General features: G+C 33.2%; 3 protein-coding genes across 3 annotated transcripts; 1 reads left to right on the top strand and 2 right to left on the bottom strand.

Moving 5' to 3' along the window:
• Positions 1–4894: 4894 nt before the first annotated feature.
• Positions 4895–6712, bottom strand: LOC9299652 (berberine bridge enzyme-like 28). The gene is given in 1 exon segment (XM_021015273.1): positions 4895–6712. A coding segment is annotated over 1 exon segment (1494 nt). The 5' UTR covers positions 6674–6712; the 3' UTR covers positions 4895–5179.
• A 226-nt stretch (positions 6713–6938) lies between these two features.
• Positions 6939–9087, bottom strand: LOC9301441 (alpha N-terminal protein methyltransferase 1). Its single transcript, XM_021016090.1, has 8 exons — positions 8742–9087; positions 8503–8647; positions 8367–8425; positions 8177–8287; positions 7982–8083; positions 7819–7873; positions 7607–7704; positions 6939–7500 (listed from the first exon to the last, which is right to left on the bottom strand). The coding sequence occupies exons 1-8, from the start codon at positions 9051–9053 to the stop codon at positions 7375–7377; spliced, it is 1008 nt and encodes a 335-aa protein (XP_020871749.1). The 5' UTR covers positions 9054–9087; the 3' UTR covers positions 6939–7374.
• A 1518-nt stretch (positions 9088–10605) lies between these two features.
• Positions 10606–11350, top strand: LOC9301440 (probable calcium-binding protein CML43). The gene has a single exon (XM_002865320.2). The coding sequence runs from the start codon at positions 10659–10661 to the stop codon at positions 11205–11207; it is 549 nt and encodes a 182-aa protein (XP_002865366.1). The 5' UTR covers positions 10606–10658; the 3' UTR covers positions 11208–11350.
• The last annotated feature ends 7051 nt before the right edge of the window (positions 11351–18401 follow it).

The following is an 18401-nucleotide window of genomic DNA, read 5'->3' as shown; positions in this document are numbered from 1 at the left end:
CATGACATTCTCTGGTACGATGATGTGGCACTCATATAGAGAGAATTGGCCAACTTTCATATATATATACTAGATAAATACCCAGCCTACGCGTGGGTTGTTGTTTTAAAAATTATTAAGAAAAATATGTTTACCGTTCTTGTAGATAGTTTATGTTCACTTTTTATAGTTATTATGTAGTTAATAAAATCACATCCGTCTTATGTAATATCCATCTCTAACTCGAAATATCAAATATATTTTTTCATATATAATTTTGATTATTTCTATACCTAAAATCCAAATCTTTTTTTCACTATTATTAATACATACAACAACAATATATGATACATTGATACAATGATATGTAGTTATATTACTTATGTGGTTTGAAATTTGTCTAACTTGATTCTAAACAAACAATTCTTTGTTCTATGTAGTCTCTCCTCATCTAGTACTCAAGCCCATCATGATAGGCTCATGATTAAATACTCGATTAACATAAATTCAATAACATAGGTATAATTTACTACTCATTTGCTTCAAGAGTTTCGTATTAAAAAAGAAATAAGAAAGCAATAATATTATAGAGTAATTTAAGCCAACACTTTAGATCCCTCTCCTTGCATATAGCCACATAGGAGAGAGTGTTGTGTCTTGCAGTCATAGGAGAGAGTGTCGTGCCTTGCAGTCCTTGGTATCTCTAATTAATTGGTAAGATTAACGTCTCAAAAATCCATTATTTAAAAAAACTTGCATGTTAATGTTATCAACTTACCACAAGACATAAAAATGAAAAGAAAAAGGGCATATGATAAGTTTTATCCACAAAAAATAATAAGAAGAAAAGACTCAAAGTAAAATTACTAAATTAACAAGGAGTTAGGTAGCAAATAGCTAAACTGCAACACAAATAATTTTTCAGCCATTATCGAGTAATAACCATTAATAAAAAAAACTAGTGAAATAAGAAGAATAAAACAAAAATAGTGTTTGATACACTAGCATGATTTTGTAAATATGTTTTCTAATTTTGAAGAAATTAGTTGAGAGATTGATGGAGGATTTAACACAATAAAAGACTTTTGATCTTTTTCAATTAATTTTGCTAAATTTTTTTATTTAAATAATGTAAACATCATATGTCATTTTTTTTGTATGATGATATGATATTTATATGCACAGACTTCGCAAACTTTCATATATATAATATGATTTAAAGATCTTCCCTAGTTTGTTACTTTAACTTAATAAAAGTATCTTTTCCCCAAATCTAAATCTGTTTTCTTTCTCGATCCTTCTTTGAAAGAACAAAGTGGATATTCCAAACATATTCAAAAAATTTATCCTCAATAAACGCTAAAACATTTGTTACATGTCGATGAAGCGATTGGCTGGACTGCAAATAAAGGAGGCTGGTGGCACATATGGATAGGCTTGGGCATAGGAGGCTGGTGGCACAGCTAATATATGTTGTGATATTCAACCAATAAAACTTTTATACTACGTATGTGACCTTATGCTAAAATTTCCAAATAATTTTTTATGTAATTAAACGCCCCCAATACAAAGCCTAATTATACTACAAGAAAACACAGAGGAAACATGACGGAATTATATACTGATGGCTTTATACCCGTCGGTAATTACCGATGGAAAACTGATAGAATGTTGATAAGAAGGCGTCTGTCGGTTTTCTATGGGTATTTTACAGACGGAGTTATGATTCTTATTGGTTTTAGGTGAATCTACAAATATATACGTCCGACCTGACGGATTAATAACGGATCTCTAAAATTTGTATTTGGTTTGACTAGTCAACTGCTTTGAAAAGTGAAACCCGTCAGTAATCCCTCAACAATTACTGAAATATTTGTGACGGATTTATGATGATTTAGGGTATAACATGTCATTTTAACTTGTTGACACACTTTTTTTGATAAACAATACATAACAGATTAGTTTTCAATCACTAATAAGCTAATTTGTGCACCAAAAACCCTTCAAATTTGAGTTTTTTTTAAAAAATTAAGGTGTTTCACCAAAAGGTACCTATGATGGTTTCATACATCTTATGGATTTGTATTTGCCATTTGTAACACATATTTTGATTTTCATAAATTTTACTATAAAATGGTTTTTTTTTTAACTACACACTATCTACACACTATGTCTAATGAATACTAGAGTTTATACACACATTTTCCATTATATAGATCTGCTGGCGATTTTCCCCTCTCCGGCGATTTCATCTCCTATTTCTGTAGTCCATCCACTCACGCGATTTCGCCTCATATCTCCCCTTATGGTGTAACTGTGTAAGTTATCACTTCCACTTTTAATTTTTTTTAGTTTTTGTTAGATGGTGAATTGGTATCTAGATTTGTTCGAATTTGTTGCTAAAATAGGATATGGGTTAGTTAGTTTATGTTGAATTGGAATCTATAATATGTTAGAATTTGTGTTAGAATAGTTATTTCTAAGATTTCTTTTTTTTTTTGGACAAAATTTCTTAGATTTCTTAGTTACTTAGGATTTGTGTTATAATATATATATATATATATATGGTGAGATTTGTGTTAGATTATGATTATTATTTTTTGTTTGATTTTATTAGGATTTGTGCAAGAATAAATATATTTTCTATAATTCCCTTTATTTTAAGTATATGATTTTTGTTAAGTAATTTTGACATTGGTTTGACAAAAAAATTTCTTCTTTAATGAGTTATTTACTTTAATTTTTTTATTTTTTTATGAAGTTTATGATTTTAAATATTTTAGTATGCTTTGAAAAGTGTTGTTTAAATAAATTTTCTTATTTCACTTCTAGGAAACTCACAAATCCAAGGAACGGATTTTTGGGTTAGGAAATCGTTCCCAAATATCGTCTTCTTCTCGTTTCTCGGGTTTCTCTTATGCCCCATCTTTCGATTACCACCAAGCGATGGAAGAGAAGATGACGAGATGTCAACGTTTATGAATGAAATGCGTGCAAGGTTGTCGTGATTTTTATGATTTCCATATTTTTTTGAACAATTTCTTTTATTTTTTAGTTTTAAAATATTCTATTTATGATGTATTCTGAATTTAAATATTAATGCAATTTCTTAATATATATTTTTCACTAATTTTCTTTATTTTGACGAAAAAAATTCATTAAAATTACTTCTAAAATAAATAAATAAAAAATTCCGTCGGTAATCTGTCAGTAATGACGGAGATTTTTTTTCATACCTTCCCTCAGTAATGACCCAAAAAATAGCACCGACCGATTATCGATGACTTTATACCGACGGATAACCCGTTGGTAATACACTCCTCGGGAATCCATCGGTAATTACCAATGAATTACCGACGGATTTTCTTTACCGACGCTCTAGAACTGACGGACGCATCCGTTAGTTTTACGTCAGACTAGAGCTGTTTCTGACGGAAAACAGACGGATATGCCCGTAAGTTTTGAGCTGTTTCCTTGTGGTTAATTTCTCCAAGTAGCAAACCAAAATCTAAGACCATCCTCAAATTTTGAAGTTTTTACCATGATTATCTAAAGAATCACACATGGTCTTTTTGTTAACACATTCATGCATTAGAGAGTAGTGTTTTTAAGAACTTTGGGCATGGTGGATTAGGGTACTTAATAGTTGACTTGTGATGTTTAGGGTTACATTTCTTAGTTTCCTTGTTTATGAGATGTTGTTAATGCTAGATTAACAATCATTAAGCTATTCTTAGGTAAATTATTGAGTGGAAGGTGTTGAATAAAACAACGGAACAAAACTCATAATTGTTTAATCAATGAAAACTAATGATTATAGTGTTTATCATCTAATCGCAATCGGATGTTTAGCTTCATTAGGTGATCTATTTAAAGCATGTGATATCTAAGCCTAAGGATTTGGATTACAGTGTTTGTGTTGGTTGAACACAATCACTAAGTACTTCGGACCGAGTATGTCAACTAATTTGACTTGGTCAGTTTTTAAGATCATTAAAACCCCATAATTAAATGGTTCTAATGTTTCGAATTAGAGTTTGAAAGGAACATGTTGGACATGAACGAAGAAGAAGAAGAATAAAGATTCAGTGGTCCTGTTTTAGACAAAATATTAACAAGAAGAAACAATCCTACGTCGTACATAAATTTTTTATATATATTTATAACAACAAAGCAAAACCAAACATAAAAACATAAACATTCATGTCATAAAATCTTAACCAATAATTTCTTTCTTTTTCTTTTAGCTAATAATATCTTAACCAATAACCAAGCCATAGTTACACAAGTATATTGATATGTCAGAGATTTTCAAAGTTAAGGCAAGTGTAGTTAGTAGTCTGACCGTCGACGAGTAAATACCACGGAAGTAACAGTGTAAGAGATTTCGTTGCGCACACATTCTGAAAGGTGAAAACCATATGAACAGAGCGATCAGATAAAAGTTTGGTTGATCTCAAAAGCAGGATCGTTCTGCCAAGTTTGCAGAACAAGGAACTGCTCGCGAAGTTCGCACCCACAGTAGGTTTCAAACCATCAGAGGGAAGAATGGAGAGGGTAAGAACTGAAAAGTTAGCTTAGTTGGCTATAAAATAAACAAACTATAGTTGGTTGTGGCCTTGAACGTAATGGACTATCGAACGTAATTGGTTCACTTGGCCTATTTTTGTTAATGAGCATTAGTGACTAGTGACTAGTTTTTTTAAGAACTTTGGGCTTAATAGTTAACTTGTGATGTTTAGGAGTAGATTTCGTACTTTCCATGTTTATGGGATGTTTTTAATGCTAGATTAATAATGATTAAATCGTGCATGTTTTACATTCAAATTAAAATTAAATCGATTAAGATTTGACCATAGCATCTAATCTCTGTTTTTGTTCAACTATCAAATTAATGTTAATGTTCCGTTAGGGTTTCGACTTTGGAGATTGGTTTCTTGAAGAAACTGTGGTTTAACAACGATAGGATTAAACACCTAATCTTTGTTTCAAGTGATGGTTTTTTATTTATTTAGCCTCACTTGCTTGCGCTTGAAGAAACTTGTTTTACTTACACACGTCAATCATGAAAAGTTTATTCAACACATAAATCACAATCACACAGATAAGTTACACACTTGAAGCATAATTATTCAACACAGAGATAATCTCACAGAGAAAATAAAAGACTCATAAAATAGAAAAACTTCAAATGATATCTTTAGGTAACTTTGTTCAGCAGGGGAATGCTCTGTTCATCGCAGAAGAAATCTGTTGGATCAACACTCGTTTTAACTCTCACCAATCTCTCGAAATTGTTCTTGAAGTACTTCACTCCCCAACTCTTTCCTTCCTCGTACTTTGTCTTCTTCTTTCCAAGATACATACCCAAATCCATATCCACGAAATTGACATAAGCTCCTCTTGGAGATTTCGAAACATATGGAGTCATAAGTTCGTAAACGCTATCGACCCATTTCAGATATTTATTTGTCCCCGTCATGTTCTTGTCTTCCTCTTCTCTCCAGTAAGCCACATACTGAATCTCATAGAGATTCCCTTCTCGATGTGGGAATAGTGTTTCGTGCTCTGCAATTTCACTCATTTTCCCACCAAATGGAGTTAATATGATCTTTGCAAGTCGAGCCTCGGGGGCGTCTAATCGCCTCCATAGCTCTTGAATTGCAGCCTCGGGTATCGGTTCTTGGACAAAATCATCTTTTCCCTTGTAAGATAGAGATGTACGCTCTCGATTCGTGAGAACATCATCAAGAGATTCTCCTTTATGGAAATCAGCAAACCAGAGTACAGACTCAACCCAACTCATCTCTGTGCAACCATCTTTCTCAAGACCTAATTCCGGAAACTTTTCTTCCATCAACGCCAAAAGATTGTTCGCGGGACCGAGATAAAGACCAGTGAACAAAGCGTGTACTGCGTTTTTGTTTGATCTCTCCAATGTTGTCCTAATGAAAAGATCATCAGGAACCTTATCTGCAACATATTGCCATTTGTTGATGATCCTAACGGCCTCTTTCTTTGATGTTCTCTTGACTTTAAACACGGTTATTGTAGATGGAACATCGACTAATTTAATCTTCCACGATAGTATAATGCCAAAGCTTGATCCGCCCCCTCCACAAATCGCCCAAAAGTAGTACTCCTCGCCCATTGCTTGTCGGTCAAGAATCCTCCCACTCGCATCGACCACAAGTGCATCGATTATGTTATCCGCAGCTAAACCGTATTTTCTTAGCAATGTGCCATAACCTCCACCGCTAAATTATCCCCAAACGCCGACAGTTGGGTGAATACCGGCCGGGAAAGCAAGAGTTTTGGGGGTTTTCCCAATCTCATAATACAATTCCCCAGCCGTTGCTCCGGTTTGGACCCAACCGGTCCGGTTATCGACGTCTAATGATATAGACTGAAGATTCCGTATATCGATGACAACGAATGGTTTGTTGTACGCAATGTACGATAGACCTTCGTAGCAGTGACCGGCGCTCCGAGTCCTTACATGAATTCCATGCAACCGTGCGCATCTGATCACGGTTTGAACGTCACTGGCTTTAACCGGAGTTATGATTGAGACCGGTTTAGGTGTTTCAGAAACCGAGAATCTTGGATTTTGTATGGAAGAATCCAAAATGGAGAAAAAGGAAGAGTCTTTGGAAGTGTGTATGACTTTGGATTCGACGGTGTTGTGGTTCATCCGGTAAGAAAGACACTTACGAAAGTCTTCATGGTTAGTGCCATGAGCTGAAACAAGAGGAGTGAGAGGAGAAATATTGAGTGAAAAGAGTAAAAGAGTGAACAAAAGCTTGAGTGAAACTCGTATTTCCTCAATTAATTCCAAAACACACAATTTGCCTTTATTTTTAGTATGTTTAATTTTAGACAATATTTTGATTGATAAGGATATGTTACATGGCCTAAGGACTATTTAATACATGCAAAGGAACTATTAGAATGGAACATACATATAAATGATGGTTAATTAAACGTTTTATGAAAATGTAACACATTATATTTTTCAAAAATAAGAGTCGATGAATAAGCTTGGGGCATTGATCCAATAAGATAGGGAAACAAAATATTTGGATTTCAAAGCTTTATACTAATGTGTAGATGATATCTTCAAGTCCTGACAATGATCAGATAAGGAAACAGAATGGGCAGAGAAACAAGTCAAGCCATGAGTACATGAGAGTTTATTACTTGGTGAAGGTGATGGAAGAGAAGAGAATCGAGCAGGCACAAAACCAAACCATGTGACAGTGTGCTTCCTTTGGTAGCTTTTCCTGCGGTAATACACATCGTAGCCAAGCCTTGATCCAGATCTTACAATACCTTTGGTAGCTTCTCTCTTTAAACAAAAAGATTAAGACTCCGTTATAAACATCACAAGCTTTGTCATTTGATAATCTGCGGTCTGTTGCTAGTAGTTTTTGATCTGGTTCGGTGGATTTTCGGTGGTGTGTCAACCGTTAATGCATACATTTTTACAGCAAATAACTCTTGTGGAAGACCTTTCTGATCCTGAAAGTTATGGTTTTGGAGAAAAGACTGTAAATTTCTAAACTATCAGTTCTTAATTTTACGGGATTAAGGTTTAAAAAAACAGACAAGAATTCAAGTATTCAACCTTTGTTCTATAGAGATGTAACCCGCATTGGCGAAAGAGCTGTTTGAAGTAGGGATCCGATCTGGTGATGCTGTGATCCTCTTTATCCAAAACAAATCCTGCAGAAAAAAACATATATGTAGTTTTGTATCAGATCATAAGAATATCAAAGTGAGAGTCCAATGCCTACCAAAAAAAAAGTGAGAGTCCAAAAGAGAGAGAGCGAAAGGAACCTTTTTTAGCGAGATTCTCCTTCACGACGAAAAACCCACCAGGTTTAAGGCATCCCTGAGATCAACCAAGAACATCACATGAGAATAAACATCAAAAACACAATGCATAGGAACTACAATTTTACTTGACTTGTAATGAAGTAACTGAACATAAGCTGTTTACCTTTGCGCAGTTAAAGAAAGAAACAAAGTCATTGTCCGTGAGATGCCCAATGCACCATTGAACCCATATGACATCGTACCTCCCAGCAGCTGGAGTAAACTCCTATGATTATATAACATTCACAACGCAAAGGTGAAGAAATTGAACACAATGATAAAGATAAGGACAGCAGAAGAGATCATTCAAGAACATTACCTGAAGAGGAACACAAAAAAAGTTCGTTGCTTTGTGCGTTTTGGAGCCCGCAGATGCCAAGTTTTCACGTGCTGCATCAAGAAACTGCGCTACAGGCTCAAGAAGATCAACCTAAGATCAAATAAATACAAAAGTGATTATCAAATGAAATCAAAAACAGAGAAGAACAGAAACTAAAACAAAACTTCACCTCGTTAAAATATCGAATTAGAAGATTCTTAGTGATTCTTCCAATACCAGATCCACAATCTACAAATGATTAGAGTGATTCATAAGAACACACATATGTAAAAAAACAATAAACACCAATGAGAGAAGAGAGTTACCAAGAGCTACTAAATGTTGATTAGGTCCAACATTAACTAATCTTTCTTGCAAAAGAGTCTTAAGAAAAACCTCACTTCCTATAATATCAGCATCATTCACATGACCATATCCTCCTAATACTCCATCAACAGAAGCTTCAACACCCTTTATAACAACACAACACACACAAATCTAAGGAACTTGACACTAAAACAAAGAAAAGGTAAAGTTTTTAAGATCAGAAGATTGAAAAACTTACTTCCCAATAAGAAACACCATCTCTATACCATTGGGTTTTTCTAGTTTCGTCTCCTTCTTCTCCAATTTCTTCTCTCCACATCTCTTGTACGCTGTTAAACTCTTTCCCTTCGGAATCAACGCCACAAATCTCCATAGATTCAGAAGAGAGAGTTAAAACGCTTCTTGTCTCTCTTCTCTGTTGAAATAGATACGGTGGTGAAGCAAGTGTCGTCGTCGTCGTCGTCGTCGACGGCGGCGAGATATGGTTTTGGTGGTTGTGGCAATGGAAGTGACCAATGGAAACAAATGGGCTGTGAAGAGAAAACGACATTTTTTTGTTATTGGGCCTTTTGGGTTTCGTGTCTTTGTAGCATTTTTTTTTTTTTTTTTTTATGAATAAAAGCATTTGTTTTTTCAAAGTTTAAGAAAATATAATGTGAATGTTTAGCTATTATTAATTTTTACATATAATCAAAATCTTAACATTAATATGAACGTACATGCATAAAACCGTAATGTGAAATAAATGTATAAAATATTAATGTAAATATAATAATTTAAATAATATATTTAAAAGTATATTTAAAATATATATACTTGGAATCACGAGACGGAAACTAATTAAATAATTGATATATAATTAAAACAGGGACATATTTAGTACTATTAGCACAAAACACTTGATTATGGTAGAAAAATTAGTAAATGTTTTTTTTTTGTCCACATCATACTAGTAATTTGCTTCTAAATCTTCTAAATTGAAGTTGCAAATAGGCCTGAGCAATATCGGATCGAGTTAGATTCGGATTTTTTTGGATTCGGTTAATTTGGATAGGAGTGTTTATTATTCGTTCGGGTTTTATGACTATTTGGTTTGGTTTCGGTTTGGATATTGTCGGGTTCGGATCGTCGGATCGGTTTTTTGGAAAAAAATTGTTCAAATTTAATAATTTTTTTTAATTTTAATAAAATTTATTTAAATTTATTAAAAATTGTACAATTTTAACAAATATAACTAAACATTTTCGGATATATAGGTTATTTTGAATATTTTTTGTTATTTAGTACTTTTGGGTATAAAATTATAACTAAATATAACAAATATTTTTGGATATATAATTTTATTTCAAGTTTTCGGATATGCTTTCGGTTTTCGGTTTGGTTAATTCGGTTAGAAGCATTCATTATCTGTTTAGATTTATAACTATTTGGTTTAATTTCGGAACCGGATTTTAATTCAGTTTTTGAATTTTGGATTTTATGCTTTGCTTTAGTTGTAAGAGTAAATGATGTAGAAAAACATTAGTAATGGGACCAACTTGACATGCAAGACTTTGTTCTCTTGGACGTGTAATGAATTATTGGAAAAATGTCACAAATTCTCAACTTTTGTTGAACTGTGCCAAATACGTAGATGAGTTGACTGATGGAACAAATTAGCGGATTAAATTTTCGTTAAAATTTTCTGTTAAACCGCAAACTACATCGTTTTGATTAAAAACTATATATGTTTGTTGTTTAACATGTTTTATCTACATTAAAACAACGTAGATTCTATGGTTTAACAGAAAATTTTTAACGGAAATTTAACATCAAAATTCAAAATGACAAATAGTTTGTTGTTTTTTTGTTGTTTTATTAAACAAAGAGAACAAAAGTCTTACATGTCAAGTTGGTACCATTACTCTTGCAAGTTCAGTTTAGATGCTAATTTATAGTATGATGTGGAATTTTTTGTTCTAATAGTAGTATTAAAATATGTCCTTGTTTAGTCATATACTCCATTAATTATTAGTCTCCGCTTCGTGATTCCAAGTCTTTAATTATATAATAACAGATTAGTCTCGGGAAAAAAATATAAAAAAAAGCCTCGAGATTCTCAAGTCTCCGATTATATTAACAGAGTCACCAAGAGCAACTACGAAGAAGAGTAACAATGGAGTTCAATAACGAGAAGAAGAAACTCTCGAGACAATCTTCTTCCTTTAGACTCCGAAGTCCAAGTCTAAACGCTCTCCGTCTCCACCGAGTTTTCGACCTATTCGACAAAAACAACGACGGATTCATCACCGTCGAAGAACTAAGCCAAGCACTCTCACGACTCGGTCTCGAAGCTGATTTCTCCGATCTCAAATCAACGGTTGACTCTTTCATCAAACCAGACAAAACCGGACTCCGGTTCGATGACTTTGCTGCACTCCACAAAACCCTAGACGAATCTTTCTTTGGAGGAGAAGGAAGTTGCTGCGACGGGTCTCCGGAATCAGATCTTGAAGAAGCTTTTAATGTGTTTGATGAAGACGGAGATGGATTTATCTCCGCCGTGGAATTACAAAAGGTTTTGAAGAAGCTTGGACTACCTGAAGCAGGAGAGATTGAACAAGTGAAGAAGATGATTGTATCTGTTGATAGAAATCATGATGGTCGCGTTGACTTTTTCGAATTCAAGAACATGATGCAAACTGTTGTTGTTCCTTCTTCTTGAAAAAGTTGTCGTTTGTTTAAAGTTGTTCATGAATGCAAAACAATTTCAGATAAAGATCTTATGCATGAACATTAAACTGTGTTCTGGATATTTGTCCGATTGGAACTTTGATTTTTCGGATATTTTTATATTAAAAATGGTTTAGTATTGGACCTAAAAAAACATCAGATTTTACGCAATTTGCCACAATAGAATACAAGTTGCCAATCTCTTGGTGAAAATACGGCTTAAGAATGGGCCAACTTAAAAATGCCGGACGAGTAAAAGTCGCAAATATGTTACAAACTATAGCAATAATTTGAAGATGGTTGTATTGTAACTACGGATGCGTAAATCTCCTTTTTCATTTCTGTTGTACATCAAATTAACCATTAGTATATCATTTTTTTTTTTTTTTTCTAAGTAGATGATGGAGGACCAGTGTAATATAAAATGAGTTATGGGATGCATTTATGGCGAGAGTTACGATGCCTTATAGATTTTAAGATTAAATTGGCATATTGTAGGAAATCTTTCCAAATCTACCACATTTAGAAATGTGGCATTTCAAATCTACCACATTTGAGAAAAGCTTTCCAAATGTACCACATTTTGTTGCCACATGGCTAAAGCCGGACGAAATTGCCCTTGATGGAGAGAGAAGTGTGTCAGAGAAAGGGACAACTTGGGACATGAGGGAGCGGTCTGCATTTAATGATGCACGTTTACAATTGTTCTCTTAATATTAAATTAAAATCGAGGACAAGTTCATATGGAATGAGTAATATAATTAGATCGGTGACAAGTTTAGATCGAATGAATAATATAATTATATCGGGGACAAGTTCATATGGAATGAGTAATATAATTAGATCGTGGACAAGTTCAGATCGAATGAGTAATATAATTATATCGGGGACAAGTTCATATGGAATGAGTAATATAATTAGATCGGGGACAAGTTCAGATCGAATGAGTAATAGAATTAGATCGGGAATAAGTTCATATCGAATAAGTAATAGAATTAGATCAAGGACAAGTTTATATCGAATGAGTAATAAAAGTAGATCATAGACAAGTTCAGATCGAATGAGTAATATAATTATATCGGGGACAAGTTCATATGGAATGAGTAATATAATTAGATTGGGGACAAGTTCATATCGAATGAGTATCAGAATTAGATCGAGGATAAGTTCAGATCAAATGAGTAATAGAATTAGATCGGGGACAAGTTCATATGAGAAGAAACCCAGATCTAAATGTGTAGCCGATTTAACGTCGTGGACCAAAACTATATAATTGATAAACTATTTTCAAACCCAGATTTAGATTTTGAATGAAAAATATCGAATGAGTACCAGAATTAGATCGAGGACAAGTTCAGATCAAATGAGTAATAGAATTAGATCGGGGACAAGTTCATATGAGAAGAAACCCAAATCTAAATGTGAACCGATTTAATGTCGTGGACCAAAACTATATAATTGATAAACTATTTTTAAATCCAGATTTAGGTTTTGTAGGAGAGAAAAAATCATATGAGAAGAAAAAGAAGAAGAAAACTTCATAGATAGATATGATCTATGAGTGAGAGAAAGAAAAAATAATGTGAGAGAGAAAAATAGTGAGAGAAAGAAAGAAAAGAAAAAAATTTAAAAATAAACATAAAGAGAAAGAGATAAATGGAGAGAAAAATAGTAACTTCTCATATCAAATGTGGTAGGATTGGAAAGGAAGTTGAAAATGTGGTAGATTTGGAAAGAATTGGGGGAAATGTGGTAGATTTGTTAGTTTTTCCCATATTGTAATAGAGCACTCCGTCTTCTGGGCGGAATCAAAATTTGGCAGACTTTTTTTGTTTTTGGTGTGGATAGTTTTTTTTTTTTTCACAATATGTAAAAGAAACTAGATTAAGTATAACTTGTATATGATGCGATGACTTTTCTACATGTTGAGGCTCCGATTGATAACGCAGAGTGCAGAAAATAATATTAAGTTACATAATGAAATGAATTATGTTAAATATTTGGATAATAAAATATAATACAATATTATTCATACCCCCTTCGTATATACTATATATCCTTTTAAGTGATGTTTGAAGATTTTTATATAATTTGAACAGGTGTTTTCAACTTTATTTGCAAAAATTAAATATATTTAATATTTTTTGACCAATTATATTTTACAGTATATTTTAAGTGATGTTTTAAGATTTTTATATAATTTGAACAGGTTTTTTCAACTTTCTATGCAAAAATTAAATATATTTAATATTTTTTGACCAATTATATTTTACAGTATATTGTTTTATTGGTTGGATTAGTTGTAGTTAATCATGTTTTTATGTAAAAGAGGTAAATTAAATGAGATTTTATAATTTCTTAATTTATTTGCAAAAACGTTAAATCATATCACTTAAAATTGAAAAGAGAGACTATATACATATCCAATTTTTTAATTTATTTTTAAATGATTTCACTATATCTTAAATATTATTTGATAAAATAGACAAAATTTAGTAAAAATTGGTCGTGATGGTTTAATGGATTCGATATGCGGCGGTTCGACCGAAGCTCCCTAGACGAATCTTTCTATCGAGGAGTAGAAAGCTGGGGCGGCGGGATAATTTCTTGCTAAAAGAAATCTAGCTTTTTGTGAAAAAAAACTGAAAAACTTTACCAAGATAACAATAGTAATTTCTTAGGTACTATTAGAATGATTGCAGAATTTGATTTGATAATCCAAGATCATATAAGACGCATTCATAGTTATGAAATTCATTGTCATTATCTTGGTCATAATATTCAGAATGAGTTTATCTCTCTCTTTTGGCTCATAATGTTCAACTCTCCATCATAAAAACCATTAAAGAGTCGAGATATTTTTCTGTCATATTTGATTGTACACCGGATGTGAGCCATCAAGAGCAAATGACTTTCATAATTCGATGTGTGAAAATATCATATAGAAAAGCAAGTGTAGAAGAGTACTTCTTAGAGTTTCTAAAGGTGGATGACGCCTCTGGATTAGGACTCTTTGATAAATTACAAGATGTTTTAAAGTCTCTTACTCTTGATGTTGAGAATATAAGGGGTCAATGTTATGACAATGGTTCTAACATGAAAGGAAAACATCAAGGTGTTCAAAAGCGATTACTTGATATAAATCCAAAAGCTTTGTATATGCCGTGTGCTTGTCACAGTCTTAATCTTGTGGTTAGTGATATGGCTCATTCATGTGTAAAAGCTATTTCTTTCTTTGGAATTGTGCAACGCATATACATTATTTTCTAGTTCTTCCAAGAGATGGAAAAATTTGCTTGATCATGTTCCTTGTTTTACAATCAAATCTTTGTGTAACACACGTTGGGAGAGTTGAATCAAAAGTGTTAAACCTATTAGGTTCCAAACTCCACAAGTAAGATCCGCTTTATTGGAATTATATGAATCTTATGCTGATGCTATGACAAAGAGTGATGCTGAAAGTTTGATCATGGCTTTGATAATTTTGAATTTATCCTTAGCATTGTTATTTGGTATGAAATTTTGTTTACAATCAATTCAGTGAGTAAGAATTTACAGTCTAAATCAATATTGTGCATTGATAATGCTTTAAAACAATTGCAAGGTATGTGTTTGTTTTTTGAGAAGTATAGACATGAAGGGTTTAGTTCTAGTTTGAGTATAGCTCAAAATATTGCTCGTGATATGGATGTAGATCATATATCTCGACATAAACGTCGTGTGTTTAGAAAGAAACAGTTTGATGAAACTAATTTTGAAGAAGAGGTACAATCAAGTGAGGATGCTTTTAGAGTCAATTTTTTTTTTTATTGTGGTGGACATGATAATGTCTTCAGTGAAAACCAGATTCGATCAAATAAAAACTTTTGAAAGTGTTTTTGGTTTCTTATTTAATTTGATTCGAAAAATTTAAAGCATTACATGATAGTGATTTACAAGAGCATTGCCTTAACTTTTTGATGCAAACCTCGGAATCTACCTAGGGTTTACGCTTCTCGGTCTCTCGGCTTACGATGGACGATGGTAGAGATGAAAGATGGAGGTTTTGTCGAATGAATCCACACCCAACACGCTTGATTGAATCCACAATCAAACCACGAACAAATCAACTTGAATCCACAAACTAATTGATTCGCACATACACAAGACTTTAGTGAATCCACACTAATTTCTAATGCATAAACTCAAAGACACTCTTTGAAATAAATACTAGTTTATTTCGTAGAAGGCTTGAATACAAATGAAAACTAAGGTGAGCTTATATAGAGGCTCATACAACGTCTATATGCTAAAATAAAGAAAGAAATCGCAACAATAAATGAAAATATGGCCGTTGGAAATTGAATGAGGGAATCGGCCAAATTAGAAAGGTTGTGATGCCTCTTGAGTCTTGATAACTTGGGCAAGTAATGATGCTGCTTTGGGACGTCCATATTCATTGTAGGAATCTTCTGGATGCGCCAAAGATGATCAGAAAAAGATATGTTGTGATTTGATCTCATTCGGTTCCGTAAAAGGAAAGTTATGGCTCATCGGCTTCTTGTGTGGGAAGATGCAGCTAAGGTTGTGTGGGACACTTTCTAGAAGATTTAGAGTATCTTGAGGCTTTCATATATGACTTTGGGACGTGCACAAGGGAAGGAAATGGTAACTTTCCTTAATTGGCACAAGCTGGCGTGATACAAAAAGTACTTCAGGAAGTCCATCAGGATGTCCTTCAGGGAGTCCCTCAGCAGGTCGTTCATCAAGTCGATCAGCAGGTTTATCATCAATAGTAAGATCAATGTTGCTATTGATTCTTACATCACTTTTGCAAAACTTTTTTTCATGGTAATTCGTCGGATGTGGATTCAGATGATCTTTTCTCGGAACTGAGAGTGCCTCAAACGACTTTACCTGATGCGTCTATGGAACCTAATGAAATTCTTGAGTTTGTTGAAGATATTGGTCGTTATCCAAATGTTTCAATTGGATAACGAATCATGTTAACTACACCGGTGACAGTGGTCTCGGCGGAGAGAAGCTTTTCAAAATTAAAGTTATTGAAAAATTATCTAAGATCTTCAATGTCTCAAGAAAGGTTGAATGGTTTAACTATTTTGTGCATGGAAAAGAACATATTGGAGAGCATTGATTCTGAAACTATTATTCATGATTTTGCGTCGTCTAAAGCTCAAAAAAATCATATCTTGTAATCGTTAATTAATATCTTTCGGGAATGACTATTGGCTTCTGTTTTTTTTTTTTTTTGAGGTTCGAAAGGATGTAAAGGTTAAAACATGGAGATGGAAAGGATAAAACAAGCTTACAAGATGTCAAGACCAGCTAGAAACAGAGGAGAACACAATGGAAACTTGAAAACCTAGGAACGGAGAGCACAATGGTCACTCTTATTTCCTAGGCCAACTCATTGTTGGTCATTTTTAAAACTGTTTAGTCTCCTTATATTTATCTTTTTACATTTTTTTTTCCAACCACACATTAATTTAAAAAGTGTCTCCATGAATGGTTGCCCAATCAGGAGGAGAAGAGTTTACAAAAATAACTTCCGAAAGTAGAAGTCTAGAAGATCGAGCTAAACAATCCGCCTTAGAATTACATAAATGAGAAATAGAAGAAAGCGAGGAAAAGGGAAAAGAGGCACGGAGCTAACCAAAATCATCTAGCAGATTGGAGAAAGCGGGCCATTCTTCAGGAGACTGAACCATTGAGACTAACTCTGAACAATCTGTCTCAAACGCTTGACAATCAATCCTTCTTAAAAGGAAAGTTTCCATAGCCCAAATTAAAGCTTCCAACTCCTAGTGAAGGGGGGAGGGACACCTGCGAAGACACTTAGCACCAAGCAGTATTGTATGATCATTTCCTTGAAAACACCACCAACCAAGACCCATAGTAGGATCCGAACATTTCCAAGAGCCATCAGTCCGACATCTAATTGTTTGAATTGGACCATCCAAAATTTCTCTAAAAGCAAAAGATTCAATCGGATTCAATCTTTTTACATTTTTAAAAGTCTAAAAATTATGATAAGATTACACGTGTAAAAATCTAAAATCGACAAAATTGACACGTAGCACAATCATGTGAGTTACTAGCTTTGAAAATCATACTTTATATTATAAGACTAGTTTAATACAACAATTCTTCAAAATATCAACACTTTCATCTTCCACTCAGTTACAAGGTAACATGCTTCTTATTTCCTCTTCTTTTCTTTGCCGTTCTTTCCGTTTTTGTCCAAATGGATTCAATGAGACGCACCTATTCCGGACTAAATAGTCAAAACATAACACTTTGGTTGTTTGGTTGCGTTACTTTGGCTATAGCGTGTAGTTTAGTTTTAGGTTGTCTCTTCTACTACATTGTCACTAGTTTCATAGATTACTATAATTCTCTAACTGATCAGAGTTTACCCACCACTAGTCGAGATGTGGAGTTGGCCGTTAAGGTAAATGCTACTGCTGATTATGGTGATCGTCTGTCTGATCAGACAGTTCAAAGATATTCTTGTGTTGTTATGGACAAACTCACGTTCAAGTTTGGGGAAAAATGTGCCATATGTCTTGAAGATTTTTGTCATTCTAGACTTCCATTAAATTTAATGATAAGTCATATTACAATGCTATGAATTCGTTATAATTGATGTAAATTTTGAATATAAAGAAATTTGGTAAAAATAGATTAAAAATAAGCAAAACATAAGGATAATATGAGCAAAAATAAAGAAAAGTAATATTTTGAAAGGCTCATAACTTGAAATTTTTAGTATTGGGAAAAAAGTTTACAAAAACTTTGATATATGCAACCACCTTCACTTTGATGAGTTTATTCATATATCTAAGGAGATGAAACCACCTTCACTTCTCATCAATCTTCTGATGATCGTAGTAAAGATTATTCCAAAATGGAAAACCATTCTCACAAAAGATAACATTGATGCTGCTTTTTTTTTTTGGTAAGAACATTGATGCTGCTTTTAAGGATTCGGTTAAGTGCGAAAAAATAATCAATCGAACCACTTAGACATAATTAAAAGTAGTACATTAATTATATAACTTGGTTAGTTTAAACTTTTACATAAACTATTTTTCATGATAATTTTTTAATTTTTCCCTTTTATTATTTTTTAAGTACTGATGATAGCTAGTGAACACATTGCTATCAACATTGCTAAAATCTATTT

This window comes from Arabidopsis lyrata, assembly GCF_000004255.2.
Source record: "Arabidopsis lyrata subsp. lyrata unplaced genomic scaffold ARALYscaffold_8, whole genome shotgun sequence".
Lineage (NCBI taxonomy): Eukaryota > Viridiplantae > Streptophyta > Magnoliopsida > Brassicales > Brassicaceae > Arabidopsis > Arabidopsis lyrata.
This window is presented reverse-complemented; position numbering and strand designations above follow the sequence as displayed.